At 46.3% G+C, this 11,054-nt stretch overlaps 1 protein-coding gene across 5 annotated transcripts in view; it reads right to left on the bottom strand.

The window, feature by feature from the left end:
- Positions 1-10,453, bottom strand: part of slc2a11b (solute carrier family 2 member 11b) — a 104,105-nt gene extending 93,652 nt beyond the window's left edge. For 2 of the 5 annotated variants that reach the window (XM_060907579.1, XM_060907582.1), the window contains exon 1: positions 10,356-10,453. Coding sequence is in view for 1 of the 5 variants with exons in the window: in XM_060907583.1 (XP_060763566.1) it covers positions 10,018-10,095 (78 nt within the window). In the remaining 4 variants the exon portion in view is untranslated. Of the gene's footprint in view, positions 1-3,168; positions 3,214-10,017; positions 10,133-10,355 lie in introns of those variants that run through there. The other 3 variants (XM_060907580.1, XM_060907583.1, XM_060907581.1) reach the window with 2 other exon arrangements.
- Positions 10,454-11,054: the final 601 nt, after the last annotated feature.

Here is an 11,054-nt window from a genome sequence, read left to right as displayed (position 1 = left end):
GATATCAGCGCACGTCCTGTTTTGCATCTGTGCAGCCGATTTTGATTGGCTGCCACGGCCAAACGCTTATGAAATTCAAAATACTGGGTATAAATTTTGTGCAGGTTGGTCCAATTATGCTATCTTCAAAGTTTGGGAGAAATTGGTCAAAAATTGAGGGAGGAGTACCATTTTAATTGATTTTCACAAAATTCAAAATGGCGGAAAATCCTCAAGTCAGAATATGACGGCATAGAGTCCAATGGATTCAGCTTGAGCCAAGGATTCCTGACATAGTGGAATTTTGTTTCTAGCCAAAACGCATCATGAGATATGAGCCAAAAGACCTTTTTCCTAGTTATAGCGCCCCCTAGCAGCCAATTTGTTCCAAATTTTTTGGGGTCCTTCATGGAGGGGTGTGGCATAAAGTCACCAAGTTTCGTTAAGATACGCCAAAGGGCGGCCGAAATATGAGCACACTTCCTGTTTGGCGTCTGCGCCGCCAATTTTGATTGGCTGCCACGGCCAAACGCTTATGAACTTCTAAAAACCGGGTAAGTTTCTTGTGCAGCTTAGTCCACAGTTGCCATCTACCAAGTTTGGGAGAAATTGGTCCAAAATTGAGGGAGGAGAAGCATTTTAAGTGATTTTCACAAAATTCAAAATGGCGGGAAAACTATATGGGCGGAAAATGACGTCATGGGGTGCTTTGGATTCGTCTTGACCCAAGGATTCCAGGGATACCAAGTTTTTGAAAATCGGACCAACGGTTCAAAAGTTACAAGCAGAAATGTACCTGCAACTTTGACCTGCTGGTGGCGCTAGAGGGTTGGGGCTGGGGACCTAAAAATTGTTGTGGGGAATGCTGAGACTGTCTCGAATGTGTGTGCCAAATTTGAGCATTTTCCTATGTGTGGTTCTATGGGCTGCCATTGACTTCCCATAGGAGAAGAAAGTTGAATAATAATAATAATAATAATAAAATAATAATAATAATAAGAAAACCGACAAACTCATTAGGGGCCTTCGCCAGCTTCGCTGCTTGGCCCCTAATAATAACTATAAGAAAACCGACAAACTCATTAGGGGCCTTCGCCAGCTTCGCTGCTTGGCCCCTAATTAACTGCTAATCCTAGAGGTTCACATACTTTTGCCACTCACAGATATGTGATATTGGATCATTTTCCTAAATAAATAAATGACCAAGTATAATATTTTTGTCTCATTTGTTTAACTGGGTTCTCTTTATCTACTTTTAGGACTTGTGTGAAAATCTGATGATGTTTTAGGTCATATTTATGCAGAAATATAGAAAATTCTAAAGGGTTCACAAACTTTCAAGCACCACTGTAGACACAGACAACCATTCACACTCACATTCACACCTACGGTCAATTTAGAGTCACCAGTTAACCTAACCTGCATGTCTTTGGACTGTGGGGGAAACCGGAGCACCCGGAGGAAACCCACGCGGACACGGGGAGAACATGCAAACTCCGCACAGAAAGGCCCTCGCCGGCCACGGGGCTTGAACCCAGGACCTTCTTGCTGTGAGGCGACAGCGCTAACCACTACACCACTGTGCCGCCCTCAAAATTAATTATAATCTACATAATTTAATCAATTCTAAAATGTATATTAATTAATAATTAAATATGGTTTAAATAATCAAAGGTATAAAACAAACATGATTCTGTTATTTAAAATTTATGTGATTGGTTTTCATAGAAGTTATTAGAAGAAATGGGGAAACCGGAAACATTGTTAGTCCAATAGGGGGCAATAGCGCAACTTTTTGGAAGCCGGCTGCCAAAGATACATAGAAGAAGAAGAAGACATAAAGAAGAAGCTAAACTCCAGTAAATTCTGGTTAAAGTCAGTTTCATGTTGGACATTAATTTAACATTCAAAGATAAGCCTTGTCAAACCAACCTTGAAAACAAAGACAAATGTCCCTCATTCCACAAGACTTATTTTTTCCCTGGATATATCACGTTTTTATTTTGAATGTTAAATGAATGTCCAATATGAAACTGACATTACCCAGGTCGACAACGAGGCGTGAGGAGAGAGGAAAGGAAAGAAGTTGGCATAATGAGAAGCATCCCTACTGTCCTGCTATGGCAGGGGTGGGCAAACTTTTTGGCTCAGGGGCCACATTGACTTTTGAAATTTGCCAGGCGGGCTGGGCCAACACCAAATTCATACATATCGAACATAAACCGGAAAAGCTTTAGTGTTATTGTAAGGCCTTCACTGACAGAGACCCAAATGCAGATCAGATTGACATTTATTTTAGTTCTCAGTCAACAAAGGCAGAGCAGAAAAATGCTTGCAGTTCAATAGATTGGCACTGGATCCATCCAGAAAAGTAATACACACACACACACACACGTGATAGTAAGAAAAGTAGCACACTTAATTCTTAAATTACATCTTTGAGCTGCCAGGATGAGTAGGATGCCAGTGTATTTGTATATTTGCATCATTTTATACATACAACTAAATTGCATATCATTAAATTGAACTAAATTACATATCAGTACATATCATTTTTGTACATTTCACTGAACTCGTAGATTTACACCTGAGTGGTTTTTTTTTAACCATCCACTTCCAGCCTGCCAGTACAACCAACCACCATTAGTAGGAGAGGTACCACACCATGCCAAAATGTTTGCAGTTCAACAGTTTGGGTACCACACCATGCCAACATGTTTGCAGTTCAGTGGTTTGGCACTGGATCCATCCAGCCCACAAAATCAAACAAAACGGCTCAAGAAAGCAAAAAACTCCAAACTGGTTTTCAGGTTCAAAGTCACTCAATGAAATATTTCCAGTCCTCAAAAAATCAAAACACAGGTTCCAAACAGGTTTTCATATTCCAAAAGGCCACTCATAGATCAGAATAACCTCCACAGGCAAAAGTCCAGGAACAGATATAAGCAGAAGCAAGGTCAGCTGCTCATAATACACCTATAATAGCAGACAGGGACATAAATGAGGGGCGGAGCCGACACCCAAAAGCACACGCTACTTAAAAACAAACACCAGCACTACAGCAGCCACCCACGACAACCAAAATTACTAAGAGTTATACTTTTTATATTATTATTGTCTGTAAACATGTGACTAACATCTTATTACAGCTCCAACATAGTTTTAAAAAGAGAAAGTGTTAATACTCACATTCACTCAGCAACCGCTGTGCTGTATTCGTCCGTGCTTGCGCTGACTGGTTGTTAGCATAATTAGCATGCTTGGAGGAAAAGTGCCGTTTGATGTTATATTCCTTTAAAACTGCAACGGTTTCTTTGCAAATAAGGCATACAGCCTTTGATCGGACTTCAGCAAAAAAATATTTAGTTGTCACTCATTGTAAAGCTTTATCCTGTGTTCTCGAGATCATCAGTGGCACGGGCGCCAGAATGACTAACATGGCACGCGCTGCACCACTCTGCAAATGTAATCTCGCGTGTGTTAGGGTTTTGCTGGGATTCGAACCTGGTTCGTTGGTGTGATAATCCAGCAAACCCCCACTAGGCCACCAGGGGGATGACTCAAATGCAGAGGCGTGAGGCGGAAGTAGAAAAAGAATCAAAAGGTTTATTTAAACTATATACACTATATACAGGGCAAAACAAAAGACAAAAAAAAAACCAAAGAGTATAATCCAAAAGAAAAGCAAAGTGCAAAAATACAAAAGCTAAGAAGATCAAAAAACACAGTACAAAGGAAACTGGAGATAAACATAACAGCACAAAGACTCCGTGACAAGAGGACTGAACTCAGGGGTATAAATAGACAAACTAATTAAGGACACAGGTGAAGATAATTAGGCAATTAACACAAACACAAAACACAGGAACAGTGGCGGCCTCTAGAGGCCAAAATAAACACGACATGAAAAGGAAATAACAGCGGCCTCTAGAGGCCAAAACAGTCCTAGTCCTAACAGGACCCCCCCCTCTAGGAGCGTCTCCTGACGTTCCCAGGGCGATCCGGATGGGCCGAATGGAAGTCCCGACATAGTTCTTTATCAAGGACATCCCGAGCAGGAACCCAGCAGCGCTCCTCAGGACCATAGCCCTCCCAGTCCACCAGATATTGCAACCCGCCGCGGACCCGGCGGGAGTCAAGCAGGCGATTCACAGTGAACACAGTCTGCCCCTGGAAGATGCGGGGGGGTGGGGGGTTCCTAGGGGCAGGGGCATACGTAGACGTCAGTACGGGCCGTAACAGGGAAACATGGAAAGTGGGGTTGATCCTCAGAGTCCGGGGCAACTGGAGCCGGTAGGAGACAGGGTTCACCCTGCGCGCCACCTTGAAGGGGCCAATGTAGCGAGGAGCAAGCTTGCGGTTCTCCACCCGCAGTGGAAGGTCCTTAGTGGACAGCCAAACACGCTGCCCAGGGCGGAAAGCGTGTGCAGGTCTTCTATGGCGGTTGGCCTGAGTCTGGTTGGTTCTGGAGGTCTGTATGAGGGTCTTCCTGACCTTGCTCCAGGTCTTGCGACACCGTCTCACATATTGGTTGACCGAGGGCACCCCCGCGTCCTCCTCCTGGTCCGGGAACAGAGGTGGCTGGAACCCGAATTGGCACTGGAATGGCGACAGCTTGGTGGCCGATGACTGCAGGGTGTTGTGGGCGTACTCCGCCCATGGCAGCCAGGTGCTCCACGATGTCGGGTTATCCATAGCCAGGCCTCGCAGGGTGGTTTCCAGGTCCTGGTTGAGCCTCTCCGTCTGACCATTGGACTGTGGGTGAAACCCAGAGGAGAGGCTGGCAGTGGCTCCGATGACCTTGCAGAACCCGTGCCACACTCGGGAGGAGAACTGGGGCCCTCGGTCTGAGACGATGTCCTGTGGAAGACCAAAGACTCGGAAGACATGATTAAACAAAAGTTTCGCAGTTTCAAGAGCAGAGGGGAGTTTGCACAGTGGTATGAAGCGGCAGGCCTTGGAGAATCTGTCAACTAAGACCAAAATGACCGTGTTACCTTGTGACTCAGGGAGACCCGTGATAAAGTCGACTGCCACGTGGGACCAGGGACGCCGGGGAATGGTCAGAGGATGCAGGAGACCCTGGGGACGCTGTCGTGGGTTCTTGGTTCTGGTGCAAACCTCACAGGACAGGACAAATGACCTTACTTCCTTCTCCATGTTAGGCCACCAGAAGCGTCTTTTCAGGAAGTCCAGGGTCCTCCGAGCTCCCGGGTGGGCGGTGAGAGGGGAAGAGTGACCCCACTGGAGAACCTTGGCCCGGGCTTGATGTGGGACGTACAAGAGGCCTGGTGGCCCCGTCCCAGGACCGGGGTCCTGGCGTTGGGCTCGTCGGACAGCCTCCTCAATACCCCAGCGGACAGGGGCCACAATCCGGGACACAGGGATAATAGGCCCGACTTCATTTTCCCTGTTAGTGGCAGAGAACAGTCTGGACAGTGCGTCAGGTTTGGTGTTCTTGGAGCCGGGGCGGTATGAGAGGGTGAAGTCAAACCGACTGAAAAACAGGGCCCACCTAGCCTGTCGAGGGTTCAGTCTCTTGGCTTGCTGGAGGTACTCCAGGTTCTTGTGGTCAGTCCAAACCAGGAATGGATGTTGTGCTCCCTCCAGCCAGTGCCTCCACTCCTCAAGGGCCAGTTTGACCGCTAGCAGTTCTCGATCCCCCACATCGTACCGGGACTCAGCAGGACTCAGGCGGTGGGAGAAGTAAGCGCAGGGGTGCAGCTTTCCTTCCGAACGTTGAGAGAGCACCGCGCCGACACCACTGTCCGAGGCGTCCACCTCCACGATGAATGGTTGGGAGGTGTCCGGGAGAACCAGAATGGGTGCCGTGCAGAAGCGGTCCTTGAGGTCTTTGAACGCCTTTTCTGCCTGAGGAGACCAGCCATAAGATCCACCTGTCCCTTTGGTGAGGTCTGACATGGGTGCTGCCACAGAACTGAAGTTCCTGATGAACTTGCGGTAGAAGTTAGCGAATCCTAAGAACCGCTGAACCTCCTTAACGGACTTGGGAGTAGGCCAATCCCGGACGGCCAGGGTCTTGGCAGGGTCCATTTGGAGTTGGCCTGTCCGTACAATAAATCCCAGAAAGGAGACCTCGGGAACATGAAATTCGCATTTCTGGGCCTTGGCGAACAGATTGTTCTGTAGCAGCCTCTGGAGAACCTGGCGGACATGGTGGCGGTGCTCCTGCACGGTCTTGGAAAAGATAAGGATGTCGTCGAGGTAGACAAAAACGTATAGGTTAATCATGTCCCTTAAGACGTCGTTGATTAGGGCCTGAAAAACAGCTGGTGCGTTGGTGAGTCCGAAGGGCATCACCTGGTATTCGTAGTGCCCAGACGGGGTGTTAAAGGCAGTCTTCCACTCGTCTCCCTGTCGGATACGGATGAGGTGGTATGCGTTCCGTAGGTCCAACTTGGTGAAGACGGTGGCGCCTTGGAGCAGGTCGAAAGCTGTGGACATCAGCGGAAGGGGATATCGGTTGCGCACAGTGATCTTATTCAGGCCCCTGTAATCAATACATGGTCGGAGCCCCCCATCCTTCTTGCCGACAAAGAAGAAGCCGGCTCCAGCAGGTGAAGTGGAGGGTCGAATAAACCCAGAGACCAGGGCATCTTTGAGGTATTCCTCCATGGCCTTGCGTTCTGGCTGAGAGAGTGAAAACAGTCTGCCACGAGGAGGGGTAGTCCCAGGGAGCAAGTCGATGGCACAGTCGTAGGCCCGGTGCGGAGGAAGAACGGCGGCCCTGCTCTTGCTGAATACCTCCTTGAGATCCCAGTACTCTGTGGGAACTTGAGATAACTCGGTGAGATCAGGGGGCTCGGCAGGAGACACAGGAGAGCTAGAGAGCAGACAAGAGGCATGGCATGCAGGGCCCCATTCCACAACCTGGCTTGTTACCCAGTCTATGCGAGGGTTGTGGCGAGTAAGCCAAGGAAGGCCTAGAATAACTGGGAACTCAGGTGAAGGAATTAGGTGCAGGGATATTTCTTCCTTGTGACCTTGAGACTGGAGGAAGACTGGAGAAGTAACTTGAGTGACTCTACCATCACCTAACGCTTGGCCATCGAGGGCAGACACAGACAGAGGGACTTCAAGAGGTGCAGTAGGTATATTGATGCTTTGGGAGAAGTGAATATCCATAAAGTTCCCAGCCGCCCCTGAGTCTATCAAAGCTTGACAAGAGTGGACAGACTCACCCCAGGAGATGGAGACCGGGATGTAGATTCCTTGGCCAGGGAGTCCGGGAGAGAGGGTAGGCCCCGTCACAACCCTCCCTCGGTTGGACGGGGCGGTCCTTTTCCCAAGAGTTCGGGACATGATGCTCGGAAGTGACCAGGCTTGCCACAGTAGATGCAGCACTTGTCCCTCCTTCTGCGCTCCCTCTCAGATGCGGAGAGGCGAGTACGACCCACTTGCATGGGTTCTGGACAGTCACTGAAGGAGGTAGACGGTCTCCAGGTAGAGGTAGGGAGGCTGGGGGGGCTCAAGGCTTGGTGGCGTTCTCTCATCCTGTTGTCCAGACGAATAGCATGTGAGATGAGGGTTTCGAGGTCACTTGGGCATCCAATAGAGGCCAGACCGTCCTTGATGGGGTCAGACAGACCATGGTGGAAGGCTGACACCAGGGCAGTCTCGTTCCATCCACTTACTGCTGCGAGTGTTCGGAACGAGATGGCGTAATCTGCGACGCTTCCTCCTTGCCGGATGGACATGAGCTTTCGGGCTGCGTCGGTACTGATGTCTGCCTGATCGAAGACCCGAAGCATCTCTTCAGAAAACAGCTGGAAATCAAAGCACTCAGGTCCCTGTCTTTGCCAGATAGCAGTAGCCCAGGCTCGCGCCTTACCAGCTAATAAGGTGATCACAAAGGCAATCTTGCGGCGATCCGTAGTGTAGGTGGTAGGCTGAAGCTCAAAGGTGAGTTGACACTGGGTAAGGAACTCTCGGCACTCACTGTGCTTGCCGTCATACCTCTGTGGTGCAGGAAGGCTGGGTTCGCGAGGTGAAGAAGGCAGCATTGCAGGAGGCACTGGAGCAGGAGTGGGAGCTGGATCAGGAGCAGGAACTGGATCAGGAGCAGGAGATGCAGGCAGAGATGTCAGCTGTGCCAGGGTTTTCCCAATTTGCTGAAGCAGTTCCTCGTGGCGAGCGAGGGCCTCACGTTGGCTGGTGAGCGTACGTCCATGAGCGTCCATGGTCGCTCCGAAGCGTGTCAAAGCTGCCATAATTCCCTGAAGGTTGGCCGGGTAGACAGTTGAAGCAGCCTCTGCTGAGTCGGTCATGACGGAGTCTTTCTGTTAGGGTTTTGCTGGGATTCGAACCTGGTTCGTTGGTGTGATAATCCAGCAAACCCCCACTAGGCCACCAGGGGGATGACTCAAATGCAGAGGCGTGAGGCGGAAGTAGAAAAAGAATCAAAAGGTTTATTTAAACTATATACACTATATACAGGGCAAAACAAAAGACAAAAAAAAAACCAAAGAGTATAATCCAAAAGAAAAGCAAAGTGCAAAAATACAAAAGCTAAGAAGATCAAAAAACACAGTACAAAGGAAACTGGAGATAAACATAACAGCACAAAGACTCCGTGACAAGAGGACTGAACTCAGGGGTATAAATAGACAAACTAATTAAGGACACAGGTGAAGATAATTAGGCAATTAACACAAACACAAAACACAGGAACAGTGGCGGCCTCTAGAGGCCAAAATAAACACGACATGAAAAGGAAATAACAGCGGCCTCTAGAGGCCAAAACAGTCCTAGTCCTAACAGCGTGAATATGACTGACTGGAAAGATGGATCTCTAGAACACCTGTCTACGTGATAACACTGACGCTTATAGTTTATAGATCTGCTCAATCGTGTTTATATGATTGTCTTCCGCGGGCCGGATTAAAAACGCCAACGGGCCGGATGTGGCCCGCGGGCCGTAGTTTGCCCACCTCTGTGCTATGGTAACCTATAGGTAACCTGATTATTATGCAATTCAAACAATATACTTTATGTATTTTAAATAACTACTCTCATTATTATTCATTTAGAGTAGTTATACTTTATTAATATTAAATACGTAAACCCGAGGATTATGCATTCAAAATATATAATCTTTATTACACTAATGAATATAAATCATGTAAGGTTTATTTGGTATGTTTGTGTTAAAATTATCTAAAAAAAAGTGAATGGGAATTTGTCATTTAATAAAATTACATAAATCTTAAAAGTTAGGGTTAAATATTTCTGTGAGTGCAAATGTGTGATATGGAGTCCATGTAGCTAGAGTGCACACTGTCATTAAAGCAGAAAGAAGAACAAAAACTTTATTTATCACACTCAAGCACAGTGAAATTGATCTCTGCATTTAACCCATCCGAAGCAGTGAACACACACATGCACACACACGTGAGCAATAAGCGCACATACACAGTAGTGGGCAGCGACGCTACAGCACCCACGGGGCAGTTGGGGGTTAGGTGCCTTGCTCAAGGGCACTGCAGCCCAACCTCAGCCCCAGGCTGCCCCATGTTAACCTAACCGCATGTCTTTGGACTGTGGGGGAAACCGGAGCACCCGGAGGAAACCCACACAGACATGAGGAGAATATGCAAACTCCACACAGAAAGGCCCTCGCTGGCCACGGGGCTCGAACCCGGACCTTCTTGCTGAGAAGCAACAGTGCTAACCACTACACCACCGTGCAGCCCAAGAAAGGGGGTGGAGCAAACATGAAGAAACACTAAGAAACTCTGAAAATCTTGTAAATATTTCTAAGATTCTACTTTTCACTCGAGTTGTTGTCAATAATTTAATTTGGAATAACATAATTGTTGTATTAAATTTGAAAAGAATACAAAACAGAGGCATTTTCAGTCGTGCTCTCAGACTTTTGGACCCTGCTGTATATTTATAATTATTGAACTTATAAATGATCAGGAAACACACTCATTCTAATACTACATATAAACATTACACACAACTCCCATCATCAATACATTATTATTATTATTATTATTATTATTATTATTATACCTTTATCTCTTGTTGCTTTCTCAGTAGAGGCTGATGTTCTGTAATGTCTTTTTCAGTCATCTTGTACAGGTCCTTCATTGATGTTTAACAACTCTACATTCACGTGATCTCTCTCTCTCTCTCTCTCTCTCTCTCTCTCTCTATATATATATATATATATATATATATATATATATATATACGCGTGCAGAACTTTAATTGTTAAAAAAAGCACAAGCTCAAACAGTTTTTTTCCCCCGTAATTATTTATATGTGATGATCTATAACTGTATTAGAATCAGCTTTCATACATTTTAACACACACACCATCTAGCACTATATGATGTGAACACGCTCACCTCCATCCTCCCGTCTGCTGAGTTGTCACGTTCAGTCATGAAACAGTCTCTGTGATTTGGCAGAAGTCAGACGAGCATGTGAAGGCTTGGCAAGAGAAGCAGTTTTAATACTTCTCTGTGTGTGTGTGTGTGTGTGTGTGTGTGTGCCTGAGGCAACTCAGCTGACTCGCATGTGTTGGTGTTTTGATGTAACCACACACACACATACACTGATGCAATATCACACACACACACTGATTTGTCTTATGCTGATTATATATTGATTCAAAGCAAATTATGTTGATTTTCAGTAAAGAATAAATGAAGTTGATTCTATTAAAAGTAGTAATAAATTAATTCATGAATGATCATAATTACAGTAAACAAGTAAATACAATAAAGAAATTGAGATTGATTACACTGAAATGTTGTTTTCTGCTGAATCACTGGCCTATTTAAAACATATAATGTTCTAACTTCTGCACCTGCAGTTTTATCAGCTGTTGTAATGAGCTTCACTGAGACCGTTCTGTATCAGTAATGTTCACTCTGAATCAAACACTTCAAAAATGCTGTCAAACTACAAATCAATTAAACGCATTATTGTGCATGTTGGAGCAAATGATGTTTTCAGGGAACAGCTCATTGTGAGGAAATCTTTCAAAGACCTTTTTTCTGCCCTAAACGGACTTGGAATGCCTTTTTTTATCAGTGGTCCAT

Source organism: Neoarius graeffei, chromosome 24 (genome assembly GCF_027579695.1).
Source record: "Neoarius graeffei isolate fNeoGra1 chromosome 24, fNeoGra1.pri, whole genome shotgun sequence".
Classification (NCBI taxonomy): domain Eukaryota; kingdom Metazoa; phylum Chordata; class Actinopteri; order Siluriformes; family Ariidae; genus Neoarius; species Neoarius graeffei.
Note: the sequence above shows the minus strand (reverse complement) of the source record. Positions and strands in the feature narration are given on the sequence as shown.